Source organism: Atractosteus spatula, chromosome 2, assembly GCF_055471065.1.
Source record: "Atractosteus spatula isolate fAtrSpa1 chromosome 2, fAtrSpa1.hap1, whole genome shotgun sequence".
Taxonomy (NCBI): Eukaryota; Metazoa; Chordata; class Actinopteri; order Semionotiformes; family Lepisosteidae; genus Atractosteus; species Atractosteus spatula.
The window spans coordinates 5,450,875-5,471,423 of NC_142707.1; the positions used below are offsets into that span (position 1 = coordinate 5,450,875).

A 20,549-nucleotide genomic window follows, 5' to 3' on the forward strand; every position below is an offset into this window, starting at 1 on the left:
GTTATCAGTTTTAACAACATGGCTGGGAATCTTGTGCCAGACTCCCACAACCCTCTGTGTAAAGACATACCTCCCTCTTTTTGGTTTTAAACACACTTCCACAAAGTTTCCTTATGCACCCCCTGGTTGGTGTTTCTTTGCATAGGAATTTCAAGATTTGTTCAGTTCAAGAATGTCCCATCCCGGAATGCAAAAGAGATGGGTTTTTTTTGGAAAATGCAACCAACACACATAAACGCACAACATAACACACACCGCTCAAGAAGACACAAAAGGGAACCCCCCAAGAAGCAGAAAGGACTCGAGGGCTCCCACCCTGGAAAGCAAACATGCTGACATAATCATAAAGAACCGCGGAGGTCTCATTGCGGATGGGTATCCATTACCCACACTAGTGGCTGATAACACTAGCTGAGAAAGAGAACCTCAGCTCACAGCAGCGTATTGTACAGCTGCTAACAGAAGTGTTGACTCCCTGTGTCTGACACAAGGTTATTTGTTTAAATGTAAATAGTGTAAATGTCCTTGTTACCTTTGACATATAAATGAACAATAGAATGAATACTTTTTCTTTCTAGCAGGTGATAGGTAAAGGAAAGCGTGCTGGTGAATTCATTCATTTAATACCTGGGGGATGCAGCTCTACAGAAGGCCTTGTGTCTGATTCAGCATGGCCATTATTTACGCCTGCAAGTTCTTTCTTCTTTTCTTTCTTTTTTTTTTCTTAAAGCAATAAATCATTATTTGGCATCAAGGCTGCACCTTCCCCTTTTCATTTTCTGGAATGGCTTATAGCAGGGATGTTCACTCCTGATCCTGGAGAGCCCCAATCCAGCAGACCACAGTATATCTAATATATAATTAAGGAATAGTTCCTTTACCTGAATACAAGCCTGGCTAAATTCTTTGATAGTTTACAGCAGAAGCAGGTAACCTATACAACTGAATTGATTACGGCTCTCCAGGACCAGGTTTACAGAATCAGTTCAGAAAATCCTTAAAAATACCTAAAGGGAATAGAATTTGGTAAGTGTCTACATGGAGTTATCCATTTTGCTTTCCTATTTTTATACTTTAAGCAGATAATTCAGTCATTCTAATGATGCTTTGTAATGATAAGATCTGATACGTATACAACAGGGAATTTAATGGAGCGATTTGATTGAAAGACTTTACTTAGAGGTAAAGCAGCAGTGTTTCACTGGGAATTTGAACCTGCAACCCTTCAATCATGGGTCTAGAGCCCTAACCACTAGTCCAGACTGTTACCTGATCCTGATGAAAGGTGTTTTATGATACAAGCATAAGCTCTTATTGCTAAGCGCACACGCACTATTTTTGGTTAGATAACATTCAAATACTGTATGTATTCCACCAAGAATAGCTCCTGGAAAGTCATCCCAAGGCCTAATGGAAGAGTACGATACAGTGGCTCTGTTAAGTGTCACCTACAAGTGAAGTCATTTAGCAGTTTGTGTCAGTTGTTGTTTATGTTGTATGTGTTTTTGCAGATAGACTTGGTCTAGACTTGAGCTTAGTTTGCTAGTAAAAGCCCAGAACACCTTGACTTCTTACTCCTGTTGTGATGTGGGAGGTGGTGATGGGACATTGAGTTTAGGGTTGCTGGTCACTATGAAAAGGCATTCAGAAAACACTGATCACACTGGCTGACTCCACCCTCCAACGATGGTATCAGAACATTCCCTTAGTGAAGTACTATGTGAAGCAGGTTGTTTGACAAGAAGGAAATCTGGTGTTCTCAAAAGATTAAGAGGTAGTTATTTACTTAACCTGTTTGATTGTAAAATAAAATAAACCATCTTCAACCGCCCTCTATAAAGATAAGAGATGATATCATGTGCTGCATGGAAGAGTTCTGAGTAAATGGGTATATGATCTCCAAGGGTCCAGGAGTCCCAGACAGGTGGAACCCAGTTTAAAATACTTTAGATTTCCTGTGGTTACACAAAGCTTATACAGACAGCCCCAAAATTTAGACTAACAGAAAAAAAAATAAGGATGGCTTTCCATGAAGGAAATGTGGACAGGCCCGATAAGAAAATATATCAAAAAGGTCGTTATAGGAGAAAAACACATATCAAAAGGTCATAAGACAGGTGAGAAGTTAAAGAAAACACACAGAACACACACACCTTTTTACATTTGAACTAGAGGACAGCATCTCCTATAATAGGAATCTACATTGAAGACATAGGAATTGACTTGAAGAGTGGTATAGCCAAATGAACGTAAACCAACTGCTGGCCAGACTGCCAAAAGACACCCAACAGGAACCACATGCCCCTACCGTACTGCACATCCACCACTGTTTCATGGGCATTAAACAAATAGTCCTCTCAGGATTGGACCCGAATCCTGTGTTTGCTCCAGAGCTGTTATTTTTTTACCTAATGAGAAGAAAATACAGAAGGAAACTGGAAGCGGGCTAGAGGAAAAAAAGGACAGCGGTACTGTACGTGGGGCTAAAACAGAAAGGCAAAGCCGTGTGGTGTCTTTGGCAAAATGCAGCCGCGGTTCATAGCCAGAGTCATAATCAGCTCTTCCACTTCAATGAGCTTCAGAATGACAGGAATAAAGATCGCATCACAGCAGGGGGCACATAACTGAGGGCTGTATGACACTTCGCCTGGGTAAACACTGTCAGGGCACTCTGACAGATCTGCAAAGGGGGCTGTTGCTCTGCTATGCCTTACAGATCACTTTTCTCTCTGTAGTGCTGTGCTCTTTATTATTTGGTAAACCTCTTACAGTACATTCAGCACCACTACAACTTCATAGCAGGCACCAAAAGTGTTCTGTCTACCTCTCTACACTTCAGCTATTTAAGCCTGCTTTCCTGTCTTTGTGAAACCCAGCTGTATCCACTTTAAGATTCTTAAAGCCCCCAGCTCCCAAAATACAGAACAACCTGAAATGCAAAATCTTGCTTAGATGAGACAACAGCACTCATGTGGCAGATACTGGGTTATTCCCAAGGTGCAATTTAGTAGCAGGAGTCAGGAAGTAGCCAAGCTAAATATTTCTCTCAGTTCAATATGGAAGAAGATAAAACAAAGATATGTCTTTGCTTCAAATATTTATGTAAGATTGAAGCACTTGTAAAAGATAGGCCTTGCATACAGCAGCCTAATGGGCAGCACAGCAGTCTCCCTGACTGATAACAGAATCCCATAGTCTGGGTGTTTTAGCCTCTGCCTAGTCAAGCAGTCTTGTGAACCATTACCCAGTTGAATTTGCGTGGTAATGTTTAATTTGTCCTCTGGATGTTATGCTAATTTGCTTTCATGGTGTCATATTGTACCTTTCCTGCCCATTGCCCCTTTAGACACTGATAATGATATGATCTTTTTCATTAAGGTAATATTGCCTGTTTTGTACAGTAAATGTTCAATCTGGTAATGTTTGCCTGCAGTGAAAGCAATGCTGAGGCCTAACTTTCTCTTTACAAAACGTTCAGACATAACCTCCTGGGCACAGCTGCAGGGTTAGAGTGTTAAACTACAAGCAGGAAGCAGGTAAGGGCTGTGGGATTTAGTGAGTAGATTAGGCTAGGGGACTTCATTTTCCAGTTCATCCAAGCTCCTGGACACTGTATGCGAATAATCAATAACATTAAGCTGGCTGAAGTGTGCAAATAACGCAGTCGGACAGGAATATTCCTGGGCTGGAAACTCAAGTAAACTGATGTCTGCAATGGGTGGGAAAGAAACGAATCCTACCACAAACGTTTCCATTTCTGTCTTCACCAAGTGTGAGCAGGGTGTGCTTGGCGTGTGTATGCTGCAGCAGCTTGCCTCCGCTCTGCGCGAAGTGGCGGGTCAAAGTAGCTCAGAGATTAGTCTTGAAAAAACACTCAAATGCTCATGAGTCATTAAGTCGCTCAAAGGTTTTCTGGGATCGAGATCCACTGAGCCAAGCAGTTTCCTGGATTCTTGTCTCAGGCACTCCAGCACAAGGGCAGGAACTTTCATTCAAGACGGCAGGCTGTAAGAGAGGAAAGGAGGCACAACTGTTTGCGTTCTCTGGTCCCTAACCCTATGCTGTGAAATACCACCTTATCGCAACAAAGAGCTTTCTTCATTGAGAGCCCGGAGATCTGCCAAGCACTCAGAGGATGTCTTTTGAACGGGCCCTGAGGTTGCCATAGCGATGACTGTCAACGTCTCAGCAGCGTTTTTCACAGAGCCGGAGAGAAGCAGCGTAGCAGACTTGCGTAAGAGCACTGAGCTGACAGGATCAGAGGCATCACACCCCGACAGGACTGGAACGGTCTGAGCGAGCTGTGGACTGCACCGTGAGTAGGGAAAAACCCTGTGTTTAAGAATGCAGGCAGCTACATTTTGTCGAAGTAGTAAATTCCGTCTGATTGCGCCTTGATTAGCTGTTCTTGTGAACTTTGCTAAGGCGGTGTTTAAAAGCTGAAAAAATATCGTGCAAGATGCCCTTTGCATTTTCTGCCTTTCACTGGCTTCTATTGTTGTTAATTTACTCAAGAGCAAACTTTCAAAAACCAGCCAGGAAACTAAAATGGACTTCCATTACCACACTGCGATCTCCTTGAGGTTTTTCCCTCTCTTTTGTGGTCATTCTTTTTGGCAATTAAAAAACTCTGGATGACTTGAAATGACGACACTGCAAAATTCTTTCAAAATGCATCGGAGGGTGGCTTGTTTCAGGTTTCACTCACTTCTTTTTCTATATTGCTTTTACTGCTGTGCATTTACTGTATATTGGCCCGAACACTTTGTAAAAGACCTATTGATTTGCTGTAATCCTGAGCTTCTGGGGAGAAGCAGGTTGGGCATTTTGACATGAGATGCAGAGCCTACAACACAGTGCAGGAATAAGAGATCGTATTGCAGAAGCAGAGATCAGGGGGGCCAAAGGTCTAAGTGTATTTGTGAGTTTGTGCTCCTCTTCAGGTGTCCTTTTTCAGTCATCAGACTTTCAAGGATGTTAAACTGGAGGAGACCAGGAGTAAAAGCTCAGGCACATACACAGAGGACACAAGACTCTCATTAAACAGCAGTTTTTGCCATTTTAAGTTTTCTTGCTAAACACATAGCATCTATTGTAGCATAGAGATACAAGCATAGATTTCAGAGTGGTGAAAAGGTAGCTGCTTAAAGCTGGTTATACTGGATTCATCCGTTGAATAATCAGGATTGGATTTTGCTAAGCCAGAGCCAAATCCACTCTTTCTAAGCAAACACTCACCGGGCTGTGTTGCACAACTGCTCAGGTTTTGCAGAAGAGAAGAAGACGCAAAACTGGTGAGGTACTGTACGCGGTTTTAATTCCCATGTAGCCCGAGGAACGTATCAAAGAGACCCCAAAAGCTGCGAGGCAACAAAGAAAAACCGGAGCGCGGTGTGTTTTCTGCTTCTTTGGAATTGCATAGTGGGGACCGGGGGATCAAAGTCCAGGCTTGAGAGAACGGCTTCACGTCTGACATGCATTTGAGCAGACGTTGCTGTCTAAACTATTACTCTCACTCGCAGTGACGAAAGGTTCCCCCCAACCTTAAATCTGTGCCCCCCCCCAACATGGCCTTGCTCACAAATGTAACTTGCACTGTTTTCCTGCTCATTGCAGTACTTTAAAATGCAGTAGGGATTATTTCACTTGAGATGTGTTCTACTGTAGTTGAAAATCCAGTTCCTGATGGTCCTGATTGTGATCATACCAGAGTGATATCATAAAGTGTTCAGACTGGTTCCAGAACAGTAACCCGTGGAGTTTACATTCTCTTTTCAAATGATTCTAAAGCATAAACTAACAAGGACAAAACACGGAATGTAAGATGTTTGAACAGCTAAAGAGATATTGCCGGTGGTGGAAAAATATTTGAAAAGAAAATCCTATCTCAGCTATCTCGGATCACAGGGCTAAATCTAATCTTCCCTTTAATGTATAATTTACGTTTGTTAAAAATTGCCTAGATTTGGCCATTTCTCTCAGCCCCTCCTCCTCCATTATCTGTGCTCTCTTAAGAGTGTTTTATGACAGGCCTTCATTTGCCAGCTGTGCCCAGCCCACAAGATCAATCATTATCATCTGTTTTTTATAAAGGGGAGTCCTACCATGAGCGGGCCTGTTGTAGATACAATACTGTAAACATATCTTTCAGCAAGGACATCCATGCACCAATAAGCAATGGTAAAAGGCAGCAATATTCTGAAGGCTGATGTTTAGCACTCTATCAATGACAGACGGAATAAGGTGAAGACATGCATGATCCAGGGCTAAGTTAACCAGCAGGACACATGTTAACTTCTTCCATGCTGCCAAGAAAGCCATAAGCACAGACCTATAAAGAATAAAACCTTTCTCATCATAGTATGACTCTCAGCTCCTTAAAGATGATGATGCCACTCATCCTCTTTGGGTGTTGTCTAGCATTGTTTCCTTCCTCTTGTACTTTTCTAGAAGTAGTTTTCCCTCAATTACTTCATCATCAGACTTGAGGTCAACACTGATCCGATCCAGGCAGAGGATGAGTTCACCTTTCTCTCCCAAAATGACACAGAGCCTCTTCATTATTTTTCCCCTCTGTCCAGTTTACTTTCTAGATTCTCAAGCATCCATCAATCTTCCAGGATTCTTTGTCTTACTTTCTCATTGTCCTAGTCTCAGATGTTGCTCTCCAGATATGGATCTTTGTTTTGCTTCCTTTCAGGTGTTTATCGAAGCGATTAGAGAACGGTTCTTCTCTTTCTCTCTGAAGCCAAGTTTGGCTCTTCCCCGGTTTCTGGTGTTGATTTTCTGAGAGCATCATCCATCAGGCTTGAAAAGGTTACAGAAAAGTAACAGAACTCTTTCACTCCCTCTGATGCTCCTTTCTGTGTCTTTGTCCGTTGACACCCTCACCACTTTTGTCTTCTTTGTGTTTGTTCTCATTCCGTTATGCTTTACTTTTTTGCTTAGTTTAGTAACTAAAGCTCTGTGTTACCCTGCACAGCTCTGTCATTTGTAAGTCTGCATGACCTCACTCTTTGTTCTGCAATTGTTATTCCTTCCCTCAGGTTGTGCCATTCATCCTTTGGCATTGCTTCTATGAAGCCATTGAAGAGGGGTGATAAAATGCACCCTTTGTATGCCTCAAAACCATTTTACTCATTACAAACCATAAATCCTTGATAGTGGACACTGTAGCTGTGCTGTGGAGGACATGTTTCTTGTGACACTGTAAGAAGAGCAGAGGTCAGTGGCTGTTTCACTGCTGTGGCAACACAGGCTTTTCTGTGGCATCTTTTATCCATTGATTTCCATTTCCCTGACAGCACTGTGCTCTGGTTTAACAATGCAGTGGTTAGCATATCTATGTTATGCTGGGGAGGTGGTCACTGCTTTGTGATTTATATGAAACTGGGTTTTCCAAGATCTGACAGAAGCGGTGAGAGTGTCAGAGACCTGGTCTAACTCTAGCTGTCCGCTTTATTTTTAACAATGGCCAATTTTCTTGGTGACCACCATGTGTGGCCACAGTTCCACAGTAATATCCATATCAATGGTTACTATCCTTGGGATTGATGTTTTGTCCTGGTGCAGAATCTGCATTACGGATTCTTATGGAAGGAGGTTCGCTGGGCTGCATTTGCAGGAAAACGTTGAGGATGACTCAAATGGGCTCATAGTGTTTTTTTTGTTTAAAGACTTGCCAAAACAAAATGTGGAAGTTTCCTTAGGTTAGATTGCATTCTAAAAGTATCATACAGTATAGCAGAACATCACTGTATAAAGGGATGATGAAAATATATACTGTTCTCTCTGTATAGCTTGTATTTCACCAATGAGTTTTGCAAAATCTGTGCAAGTTTTAGATCCTTCCAAACAAGTCTGGGAATGCAATTCCTCCATTCATCTGTGGCTTCAGTCCAGTGGGTTGAAAGCTATTGTACAAAACCCTCATAAAACTCTGTCGTGCCGCAATGTGCTTAAAGCTAACAGTTACACTGCATTTACTTTTCATTTGGTATCTAAAGGTTGTTTTGCTGCCCGATCGGCCTCCTTGGCTCAAGTCTGAACAGTCTAAGCGTAACTGCCAAGTTATAATTTTCTGTTTTATTTAATGCCATGGCCCATGGGAGGGAGGCGTGCTATAGGCCTCCAGGTCTTTCCTATACTGTAGCTGCCTCTTTCATCTTCATTTGCTTTAAAACCTGGGAAACGTTCTTTTGGTTCAGTCAATTGGTTGCAAAGAAAGGTAAACACTAAATCACGAGGCATGCATGTTGAGTTTCAGCACTCACTGTTTAACATGTTCCATTTCTTCTGATTCCAGAATTGTGTGACAGGGCTCTACTTAAACAGGCTCACTGTTTGACATTTGATTTTCTCAGCATTACAGGGAAGCCAAGCCAGGATGAGGCTTATCTTGGGGTTTCAAGTACAAAATGAGGGGGGTCCTGCCCCTTTTCTCTACTTCTACAGGCTCCCCCAGAACTGGGATCCCTGGGAAGCTCACCTGCTTGGTTTCTCCTAACTTCACCCCACGCAAGTTACACACTTCCTGCTCAACATTCAATCGCATTTGCATGAAATGTGATCAACACGTGTAGAGCATAATGGTTTTGCCAGGATGCTGTGAAACATGGTTCTACTCTAAAGCAAATGGAAAACACAAAAGCTAAGAGCAGTAGGTTCAGACATTTTAAAATGGGAAAGTGAGGGATGCTTATCAAGCTGTAAAACCTTCCAGCATCTTCCAGCTTTCGAAAGTTAGGATTCCAGCAGGAATTGTTTGTCCCAGCCCCATATTTAGTAAAAGACTGATTATATGACCAGGCAGTTGGCTTGTACAAGAACGAGCCCTCTTTAATTTTTTAGACACAAAACAAATATGCCTTCAGATCTTGGAAAATATCCTACTTCCACACCAGATATGAGTCATAGTTTGACTTAAGTAAGCTGTTAAGAATGTTTGACTTCAAAGAAGACATGTCTAATGAAGCAAAGTGGGAATTTAACCAAGTAAATGTTACAGTTGATTTTACCTTATTAGGTGGGATTCTGTTTTGGCCCCTTTTCTCTGTAACATTTTCAGACAGATCTGGTGAGTATAGTTCAGAGTGTCATTTATAGCTTTAGCCAAGATGTCCTTATACTGATTTAGGAAATGAATGCAGCTGCTATTGCAGCCCATCTCTGTTTGCAATGAAGCTCGGTCCAATCAAAAGTGAAATTTCAATGTTTTTTTCAGATTCTATGATTCTGAGATTAAAATCTCAGAGTGAGGTTAGGGCAGGTTAAGAAATAGGAAAGGTCTTCAGTGTCGTGGGATCCCTTGATCTCTCCTGGCATCCCTGAAGTATGGTTTTGGATTGGTGTCATAAAGTGATAAATATTGTCTAGAGAAAGTTTAGACAACATCTAAGATCATTAGCTGCGACTGACATCTCTTGCCACAGAGTATTCTGAACTTCCATTAAGGGTAAGACTGTGGTTTATGAGCAGCTCAAGCCATCGTTGTTCCAGCCTCTTCTGTCTGGTAGAAGCTATAGATCTACCCTTTTTAGGAACAGTGTTTATCATCCGGTTACAGAGAGATTTGTCATGCTAGACCTTGTGTAATTCTGTCTGTTCTGTCTGTAATGGTAAGTGTGTGGGTGGTGCAGTGGTTAGCATTATGCAGCCTTGCACAAATGAGGCACTGGGTTCAATTCCTGGGGGTCTATCTGCATGGAGTTTGTATGTTCTCACCATGTTAGCGTGGGTTTCTTTCGGGTGCTCTGGTTTTCTCTCACAGTCCGAAGATATATTGGTAAACTAATGGTCTTCTGGGAACATTGACCTTGGTATATTCCTGTGTCTGCACTGCGATGGACTGGTGTTCCGTCCCGTAGAAATCCAGCCTTGTGCCCATTGCTTGCCGGGATAGATCATCCCCCGCAACCCTCAACTGGATAAAGAGGATATAAAATGGATGGATAGTACTGTATGTATGCATAGTGCGACGCAATTATCATGACCAAATATTATTTAAGCGAAAGGGGAAAAATGACACAGTTTTAGTATAGTTTAAGTAATGTTTCACAAGAGTAATGCTGAATTTTCACACCATTGCGATCAGTGATCTGAAATGTGGCCACTTCACAAAAGAATGATGGCATATTTCCCAGGTTCTGAATGTAATAATTTTACACTTTGAGAAGTGTGATCATTTGGTTTCAGTATTTTAATTTGATGAGTCTTGCTTGCACTATGCGTTCCTATTGCTTTACTGTACTTCACTGTGCATTTCCACACTGGACTTAACTTCTAGAATTGCCTACATATTAAATGTTTTTGAAATACAGAGCACACCTGTGGTAAAAGGGCCAAATTAATTTGATACAAATTTGATACAACTTAGGTCTTCAAAGGGAGAAACTGTTTGCATATAGTTTCCTGGTGGCCTCATTAGTGTCAATTACTCTTTTACAGCTGCTTTTATGAAACTGTCTGTGTTCTGAGCATTTATTTTTATTTTGTAATTTGGCATTGAGGAGGGCTGAAAAAGCTGAATCACTCGCTCATATATGCTCACAGGCAGTTTGTGTTTGTTCTCATTACCTGTTTCAACTGGCAGGAGGTGACTGATGTTTATATAAAAACAACCACCAAAATCAATGATATGTTATGTTTGATTTATAGATGCTATGACAGAAGTGTATTATGAATGAATTAATTTATGGAGTTTCACATTGACATGTTTCTTAGAATTATTTCAAAAGCAGCCAGGCAGCCCATGTCCATATACTAAAAAACCCAGTGCACTTCATCATTGTGAAATATTTCTCAATGAGATCTAACAGGGGAAAAACGCTGCCTCACTGATAGAAATATAGATATGAATGGTTACAGTGTTACAGGAAAGAAGGGGCCTGATTGTTCACTTTATCTTCTCTTGAATTAAGCAGTCTTTACAAACGGGAACAAAATGGCAATGAAATGCATGCCATTGCATTTTCAGATTTCACTGAAACATGAGCCTGTAGCAGTGTTCATGGACTCTGCACAGCTTTTGGCCTCAGTACGGGAATATCTCTGTGGTTTGGAATGTAAGATTTCATTAGAATGGGTAATGTATTTAACAGTTTATGTAAATCCGATCACATTTGGTATTTAAATTAATACCACTCAAAAATATATGTACTGTATTCAACCTTTATACCTAGTGATTTTGAATAGATGCTCATCATTCAGACCATGGCTACTGTTAAATCCCCTTTTAGCTTTCCTCATTAGTGTTCCTGGAGTTCAAGGGATATTCGCAAAAGCTGCTGTCAGTCTATGTCAGAACAAATAAATCCCTAAAAACTATGTAATACTTCATGAGTTTTTTTTAAACCACTTATGATACACTGTAAACTGTGCTGCTGGATCCCCCAACCCCAAACCATCCTTTCAAAACCATCCATCCATTTTCTGACTGCTGCCTCCAATTCAGGTCCTTTGAAAACCTCTGCTTCTACATGTTTTCCCTTCACACTTTCTCAGTAACCTAACCTAACCAGTTAGCCGGTGTCATAATGTACATTTGACGAAGCAACCTCAGGCCTGTTGGACTTTACTGCATGAGAATTCCATGTGCAGCTCCTCAACCCCTTGCTTCTGCTATCTGTAAGTGCTGGGCACTGGTCAATATTAAACTGCTTTTCAAATTCTTATCTTCTCCAGCACTATGGCTGGCTCCTGTTAGAAATGCTTCTTTGTATTGGCCCTGGGCGAAAAGATACCGTCAAGTGCTGCTTTTCGGCCTCATGATGATGATGTAATGGAATAAATGGGCCAGGACCTTACTCACAGCTACTCAAGCTCTATAAGCCACCCTGTCATACTGTACCTCTGTGTATAAGATCATAGGGCGGGCAGCACGATGAGCCACACTTCTGAAGGATTTCAGGAAGTTTTACAATGAAGTGTTTATCGGATTAGTGTGCGCCACTGGCCTTTTTGTCTGATGAATCCTTTCTTCCCTGTTGCTTTTCCCTTTTTGTAAGAGTCCTCCGAGTTCTGTTTTTCCAGCACTGGGCTGACTGCTCACTACTGCAGCAAAATGGAACAGCTTGGGAAAAGACTTAGCTATGGTGTGGAAGAGAGAGCAGTAAGGTGAGGAGAAGCTGGCCAGCGATCATGGGCTGAAGGACAATGGGATCTATTTCCTAGTGCCTTCTCCCCACTCTCCAGTTTCTCATCTGTATTCCTCCTGCTGCCCTACTCCACAATCATTCAGAAGCAATAATGGACACACACTATAGAGCTATACTGTCTGGTGCTACCTAAACATACAGCTGTTTAGACACCATTTGCTGATCCTACAATCTTCATCTTTCTGACTGTGCCCCTTTTAGTGCCACTGTCTTGTGCCACTATAGTCCCTTTTGCTATTTAACTTTATATACAGTACCATACTTGTACACAGATTCGTTTAGCATGTACTGCAATCTCCTGCACTGTAGAAAACTGCACTTTATTTACAGAATGTAACTAATACACTTTGACAAACTTTTTTTTCCAGAGTAACATAAGTCATTACACTGTGCATATTATACCTTTTTTCAGTTGCCTTGGATAACCATGTCAAACAAATAACAAAGAAGTAGCTTTTCCTAATAGAATTTGATGAGCCTGCTCAACATGGAACAAATGAGGTTTAAAGAAAGTCTTCATATGTCTAAAGGGAGTTGTGGTTGCCATTGATTTAAATGGAACAACTGTACAGTACCTTCTGTAGAAATGTCTTTAATGAACACCAGAGATGGCTGGCCTGGCAAAGTTCAGAGCCGCTCAGTTATGAAAAATCAGGCAGGGACATTTAATTATTCTGCACTATGTGTTCAGAGCTATTATCTACCATTTGCCATGGCAACATGAAATATTGTTATGTACATCCTAAATATTTATACATACATACTTTCTAGCTTGACTACAAATGTCAGTTGCTCTGCATGACCTCATTTGTGAACACTGTACGTCTGCAGATGAGTTTATACCATTGCTGAGACACTTAAGGGTGATGTAATGATTTCCCAGAAAATGTAGCTCTAGATCGAGAGCTTTAAAGTTGTAAAACAAAAAGGTGATGTTTCTCTGCCTTAACAAGACAGTTTTGTCTTGTCTTGTTCTGCTGTGCATCTTTGTTTTTCCTGTCAGTGGCACAGCATGAGATCAGACTTTTTCTGCCTGGGCTCTCTTTGTGTCTAGGAGTTTTCAGAAACAGTTTCTAAACCTGCCACGTTGTTGTCAAAACTCGCAGGCAAGTGGGAGGACAGCGCCATGTTGTGGCACTGTACTGAAATATGTAATGGACAAGCAATTCACCCTACTCCTGCATGAAGTCTGCAGAATAAATCATTTGTGAAGATAAAGGTGAATATTACATCATAATTCCATTATAATTATACTACAACAGTGGAGCAAAACATACATACATGATATGCTAAACATGAGAGTACATTCAAGCTCATTCTTGATGTGTATCCCTTATCATACTCTTTCTTGCAGTGCTTTGGCAGAATTAACATAGAAAAGAAAGACAAGCAAGTGAACTTTTTTCAGTGCACAAAGTACATTTTTTTCAGGATTCTCCATCGTGCTTATTCTTTTCCTAACTGAGGTGAAAAACCCCACAGAGCAGTCCGAGGATAAGAATAGTTCAGAACGAGAAAGTGGCCTGTGCTGTCGAGCAGTAGTTGTGACAACCAGGACAGCAAGCAGGACTGTGACGAGTGCTTCTTTTCTAATATGTGGCTGTGTTTCTGAACCTAGGTGGAGATCACTCAGGCTGTGCTCAGCATTGGAAGACCGTGATTAGGACGTAGTCGAATGACATGCAGCCCCAGGTAATGCCTTTGGCAGGAGTGAGATGACCACAGCATCATACAAGCTTATAGTACAATACTTATCAATCAATCAAGGTTTATTTATCAATGCATGAACAGTACAGCCATACAGCGGTGTTGTTGGCAATGAAATGCTTTATGAAGCATCTTCCACTTATCTGCATTTGCTTCTGTTGTTTTCAGCTTGTTGAACTTGTATTGATAAAACATTTCACCTTGCCGTTAAAAATTTTAAAACTACAATTAAGTTTAAAAAATTACAACAGACTCAACCCAGACTCAACCCCAGTTGCTTCATGATGATAATGTTTATGGCACCACCCTTGGCACTGCCTGGCACAGTTGTACCTGTCCTTGCCCTCTAGAGTGAGGCTCTTAAAATGAGCCCCAGATGAATGTGTTCTTGATCTTTGCCACAGCTGAGCAGGCCCATCCTTGCCAGTGTTACACAACTTAATTCTATCCACTTCTTCTCAAAAGCCCCCCTGGAGACTGTTGGACACAGGTAAGTCATGCAGCTCCGATTTAAGCCTGCCCTTTCCAGTTTGTGGTTTTTTTTCACCCTGGGCGCAAACATTTGAAACAGACGAGCCCCCTTCCCCACTGTCACCTTCAGACACTTGAGAAACAGAAAAACCTGGGTGGCTTGTGTTTAAAAGACCAGCTCCACTAAAAAAGGACAAAACAATGGAGGTTCAGCAGAAGAGGACATTTTGGTAACGATAGAGAGGTTACAGCTGGGCTGTGCCAAGACACAGGCTAAAGAAACCCATCCGAGTAAAATTCCAAAAGTTGTTTCAGTGGAAGTGTTTCCCCCAAGTCTGCCGGAAAAGTGCATTTGGATTTTAATTCCACCTGAAAGGATGTGCTTTTAAAACAAACAAGGCGGACAGCAACAAAGAAGAAGAAAAAATAAACTAGTTGTGGACAGGCTTAAATTTCCATTAAAATAGCCCGAACTCTTAACAACACAATGCGGCTGTGCTGATTTATCTAGATACAGTTTCACAAAGTGTGAGAAAAGCGGGATCTTCTCATGACCCTGACGTACAAACACACACAGAAAGAGTAGGAGAGTCTCTCCCAGATAAACACACAGAGGAGGAGGCGGGAATGGGTTTCCAAGGAGACCAGGGCAATTGTATCAATCTGGTGACTTGACTCCCCCCCACACCCCTCATTTCCTTCACAGCACCTCACTTTTTCAGAATGGTTGCAATGGGCAATTAATTGCCACATAACGAGCCTGCCTTTTCAGCCTTGTTTGTGTATAGCCCTTTTCTCCAGCCTTGCAAGAGAGACAATTAAAGAGGTGGAACACCACTGCCGAAAAGTTCGTTTTCCATAAATTAGTAGCCTCTCCCCCTGAGCCGCAGATAAAGGGCTAATTAGTACCCTGAAGAGGCAGTGAGGTTTATGTCTGTGATTTTTTTAGCCACATAGAAACCTCTGTAAAAGAGTTCAGACTGACCACACTGCCACACACACTTTTCAAAGCAGAAACCCAAAAGTGTGCTGTTGTTTAAGTAAGAAGCAGGAACTATGTATATACAGTAGCTTCCTCCATGTTATGTTTTTCAGAATACTTTACCATCTTCCTGTAGTAACATCTGGGCCGAGGAGTGTCACACTTTTTTCAGGTCTAAACAATGTCTAACTTTGGCAAATATCTTGGCAAAAATATAAATATATATATAGAACAGCAAGAGTGAGACTTCAATGTTGGTTTATTAAAAAACCTGCTTATAAATATAAATTATTATTCTTCAAAATACCAACCAACCAAATGTAATCCTGATTAAACTAGAGAAATGCACATTACGTAGAATATAATACATTAATGCGGCTGGTAATTTTCTGAATTGCAGAGTAAAGAGAGGCAAATGAAATGGACAAAATGTAATGCCTAATTAACTCTGTCTGAAGGTTTAGATTGCATAATTCTATAATTGGTTTCAGAAACCGGTTTGCATTCATGCAGATGTTTGTGAGGCCTACTGTTTCTGAAGGCTCTCCGGACTGTTTGTGCATGTCTGTACTCACAAGGTGGTGTCTGTGACGTGGACCCGCTAAGTAGCCAGTGCTGCCTGGAAATCTGCATGGAAAACCCCATAGTTAATTAAAACTTGTGTATTAAAGGTTAAGGGAAAGGGGTTTGTTAGCAGAAGGTTTCTTGTTCAAGCTTTGTCTTTGCAACCTGCTGTTTGCTGCCTTGAGTGAAATGTGTGAATCTCTTTGTAGTCTTTTAGTTTAGCTGTAAAACTGAGATATTATCGTCACCGACCTGGTTATCTCATGGATTTTTTTCTGGTCTCAGAGCATTCTTGCTTGAAACGTTGTTGCTAAATGACATGTCAGGGAAACCCTGTTCCTTCTTGAGCTCTAACAAGGTGCGGGACGTGTTGTTTCTGTATTCCTGTGTTTGTGAACCTGCAGAGGCAGGTGGAAATTCTGGATCGTTCCCACGGCTCCCGGATTGTCTTCTCCGATGACACCCTGAACGCACAGCGCTTCTACCCTTCTCCCCCTGCCTCCCAGCGCTGGACTTCTCAGTTCTCCCCAGGGGCAGCAATGACAGAGAATTTTCCCAAACTAGAGGACTTCATCCCTGCTCACCTCTACTCCAATCCTGCCCAGGGCGTGGCGCTGTCACCAGGGCTGCCCACCCCACCCCTAAGCCCCTCCCACACTTCTTCCCCTGGTCACGGACATCAGCCAGAGCCGCAAAAAGCAAGTTGACTGCTGCTTCCCCTTCCTTTCTCTCCACTGACTTGAATCCTGTAGAGAGTCATGAAACTAAAGCACGTGGGAAGGCACTGGCAGTGCTGGATGTAAAGACAGCTGAGTCAGTTCACTCACATAGGAAGTGACCCCTGCCTTCAAGAGCTTCGCTGCGTCTATGAAGCAGTTCATTTTTTATGCATGTGCTTGTGTTTTCAGAATCAACACTGTGCGGCAATGGCGCACAATATCGCAAGCAGGGTCTGCGCAGCAGACAGACCGGCCCGTGTTTATGCTGGGCTGTCAGCAGCCCCAACCACCCTGCCTTGCTCTCAACACTGAAATCGGAATGCAAAACTAGAAACATCTGATCTGATGAAACGTCTTTAAATTTGTTGGGGAAACTGCATGAAATTAGAAAGCACTGTATGCATCCAAAGATTGTAAGCAGTGGTGAATATACTACAGCCTCATATGATGATGAATTTGTACAATAGTTCTAGGATTTACCGTATATGGGGATAATTCATGACAATTCATTCATGTTTTTATACCTCCCAAAACAAATTGTTCCTAGTTTTGGGACTCAGTTTAAAACCTTGACCTATTGCAAGCATTCCATCCCTGTTCTCTAGGGTAGTGCAGCTCCCATAAATACATAAAGACAAAATAGAGAATAGCAGACAACTTAAATGCATCTGCTGTAGATACACTCATGTCATCAGAAAACTGTTCCACCTTGTGGTAACAATGACACATTACACCTAGTGTGGGTGGCTTCTGACAAACCACAGTTTGTTCTCGTACAGAAGTTGTCGGTTAATCAATTGAGACAGATAATTTGCTTCTCTGTCTTCCTCTGCATTCAAAATAAAGTGTCCTTCTAAAACAGATTATATACATGCTTTTCTTTACCTGCTTAGTGTTGTGATATTATAAGCCTGTAGGTTTAGTAGCTTGTTTTCAGCCCGTGAACTACTCTTCATTTGGGGAAGCAAGGAATAGTAAGCAACAAAAAAAAACTGTTCAAACTTTTCTATAACAGTCGTCATGTTTTAAGTTTTTAGCTTTTGTTTCAAGCTTTCAACTTATAGAACTTATTGAACTTATATTGTAAGATGAATGTTTTAAGCTTTATTTCTAGAGAACCAGGAGCAAGTTTTCAAAGCAAAACTTTTGAAAATAATTACCTTAGCAATGGAGGAAGCATCTTCAAACTATGTCAATTTATGGATCATCAGCATTTCAAGCATTTTGCACATGATTTTTCCACCATACTGTACCTAATATTAGTTTTAGTCCTGTAATTCTAACCAGGGCAGCTCCGTGTGTCAGCATCTGACTTCTTTGTGTGCTTTTCTCTTTTAGGTCATGGATACCAGTGTGGCTGGCTCCCTCACCCTCAACTTTGGGTTCAATGACACCCTGTCCCAGTCATCCAGTAAAAGGGTATCCCAAAATGGTACCGACCAACACGTTCTCAAGACACATGGTACGTCTATAGCAAAATATAGTGAATGATAGAAGAGGGGGTACAGGGGATGATGACTATGCTAAGAGATCTATTTTACGGTATCAAAGCCAAAGTTTATTTTTCAAATATTGTTTTTCTGCACTAATATAATGACTCATTGTTTCTCAGTCTGACTGGGGTGGTCTGTTACACAGTGAAACATCGACCGGGGCTTTTTAAAAAAAGAGACCCCGAGGCACTTTTTTGCACAAAGAGCTGAACTATTTTGTTGAGAGAACACTGGCTTCTCTCAAGAAACGGTTGGATAAGATCCTTGGATCAATTAGATTAGATCAATTTGATAATTGGATCAATGGTATCAAACTACCAAAACAGCCTCATGGCATTTATATCTTTTCCTATGTTCTTGTGTGCATGAGTTTATTGTTCCACCATCCTTACATGGGTGGTACTGAGTGTATAGTGCTACCAAAGTGTGATGTAATCATCTGGGCTCTCTCTCACTGGGAAGGGACACTGCTGAATGGCTCTGGCACAGTGCTGGGCACTGCAGGCTGGCGGGACATAAACTCCGCCCCCTGGGGGGGACCTCCAGCACAGATCCTGGGAAGCAGCCCTGCCAGCGCCCTGGCACAGACTCCCAGCCTGCACCATAGCAGGCTGGCCTCCGATGGATTCCCCGACAGCATCCTCCAGACAGGACAGGCCCTGGAGAAACTCCCACCCAGTTCCGAGCCAAGGACTCTGTCAGCTCAGAGACCGCCAGGCAACTCTGGGACCCTCCACACAGAGGAGAGGTGGGTGAAGTTTGCTGGCATCGGGCCCGTGGATGAAACAGGGATGCCCATCGCCTCTAGATCGGTAGGTACAGTAGAGCTACGTCTATATATCTTTCTTTATATGTCAAGCTGTGGGCAATGGGAGCTATGTTATGGATGCTATTTAATTGGTATTCTTCAAGAAATACCATGCTACAGCTTTTGGATCAGGAAGCTAACTTGAAGAACAAGTTCCACCTTTTTTTTTTAATCTACTCCTCTTGATTGTGCATGCAATCTGTTCTAAACAGATAAATCTAATTCTAAACAGGCTAATCTAATTAGCACAAAACTAGTTCTAACAAAAAGCATTATCCGTATATGATTTTTATACCGAGCATGGTCCTCAAGATATTAACAACACTTCCCTTTGTTGCTTTCTATCTGAAATTGACTATTTTCCCTTTTATGCAGCTATATGTCTGTTAAAGTGAGGAACAGGACATCACTTCACTGGTTTGCTATAATAACTGCTTTTAAATGCACTAACTCGCACAGCATTCCACAGGCATTAAACATACTTAACACTGGAATGGTGTATAAGCATGAATTATGTGAAGCGCCACAGATGATAGGGATAATAATGGCTTCTTTCTTTCCCTTTATGCCTGTTTGAGTTTCTCCCACTGTTGATTTTACAAGACTTTCACATCTTTTCATCAGCTTACAATCTTCTCTTTCCAAGAACTGGGTAAGTTCTCTCCCCGTTCAGAGTTAAGGGATTAAGAAACAAACAGGCCTGGCTGTTGTCTTTTCCCTCTGTGCTGTCTTGCATTTCAGCTTCGGCTTTTATTTCTCTTTTCTCTTCCGAGCCATTGTCTCTCCTCGTCTCTCAACTCCCACCCGTTTCGTTTTTTCTCTTTGTACGGCAGAGTGTGAACAAGCCCAGAGACTGGTACAGGAGCATGTTCAAACAGATCCACAAGAAACCAGAAGGTAAGGAGCACTTCCTGGGCTATTTGTTAAGAGGGAATTCCTGTATGTCAGTGGCAGCTGTCAAAAGCGGATCGAAGGCCAGATTACTCCTGGAGACACGTAGTGAAGGAAATCCGAGAACTTTTCAGGGCTAATAATGACTCCCAGGCAGTCGGGGCCGCCCGCATTGTGAGACCTAAACAGTGGTTTTAGTGGTCTGACACTTCAGTCTTGATGGGCTGCGAGGTCTGTGGTTTTCTGACGTCTCATTTACCTTGATTGATCTTTTTTCTTGGTTGGAAATATTGAATTGTGTGTCCCGCTATTTTAGAATTGGATGAATTGAAGGAAGAGTTTATTAAATGTTTCCAGGATTCCCAGTCTTGGAGGCCCACACACCTGCCAATATGTGTTCCAGCTGGGTTTTTCACTCAATTGGCCGAACACGTTTTTTTTGTTTGTCAGCTGCAGATTTTTAAGTTGCTTATGAAACACAGCAGTTGAAAGGCAACTTCCAAAATGTTTAAAAGCTTAAAAAAAATTAAAAAATTCAAATAGAATTTATTGAGGGTTCGAGAGCTTAACTTAATTAACTTGACCTGACTGATATTTAACTGAGAACGTGATTGGAATAGACACCAATTGAGCTGGGGCCTGGGGGTCCCCTGGACTATAACTGGGAACCCCCCTGAATCAAGGTACCATTTCTGTGCTCGTAAAATATTCGTAAAAAATAGGCCGAGAGAGCAGCTATACAGTAAGTGTGATGATTTC

At 41.8% G+C, this 20,549-nt stretch overlaps 1 protein-coding gene across 4 annotated transcripts in view; it reads left to right on the forward strand.

Moving 5' to 3' along the window:
- The window catches only part of sorbs3 (sorbin and SH3 domain containing 3), a 61,119-nt gene that overhangs the window by 15,490 nt on the left and 25,080 nt on the right, over positions 1 to 20,549 (forward strand). For 3 of the 4 annotated variants that reach the window (XM_088937496.1, XM_088937514.1, XM_088937505.1), the window contains 5 exons: positions 13,774 to 13,847; positions 16,284 to 16,577; positions 17,937 to 18,060; positions 18,554 to 18,903; positions 19,733 to 19,796. In XM_088937496.1, coding sequence (XP_088793622.1) covers positions 13,836 to 13,847; positions 16,284 to 16,577; positions 17,937 to 18,060; positions 18,554 to 18,903; positions 19,733 to 19,796 — 844 coding nt within the window. In that variant the 5' untranslated portion in view covers positions 13,774 to 13,835. Of the gene's footprint in view, positions 1 to 4,019; positions 4,316 to 13,773; positions 13,848 to 16,283; positions 16,578 to 17,936; positions 18,061 to 18,553; positions 18,904 to 19,732; positions 19,797 to 20,549 lie in introns of those variants that run through there. The other variant, XM_088937521.1, reaches the window with a different exon arrangement.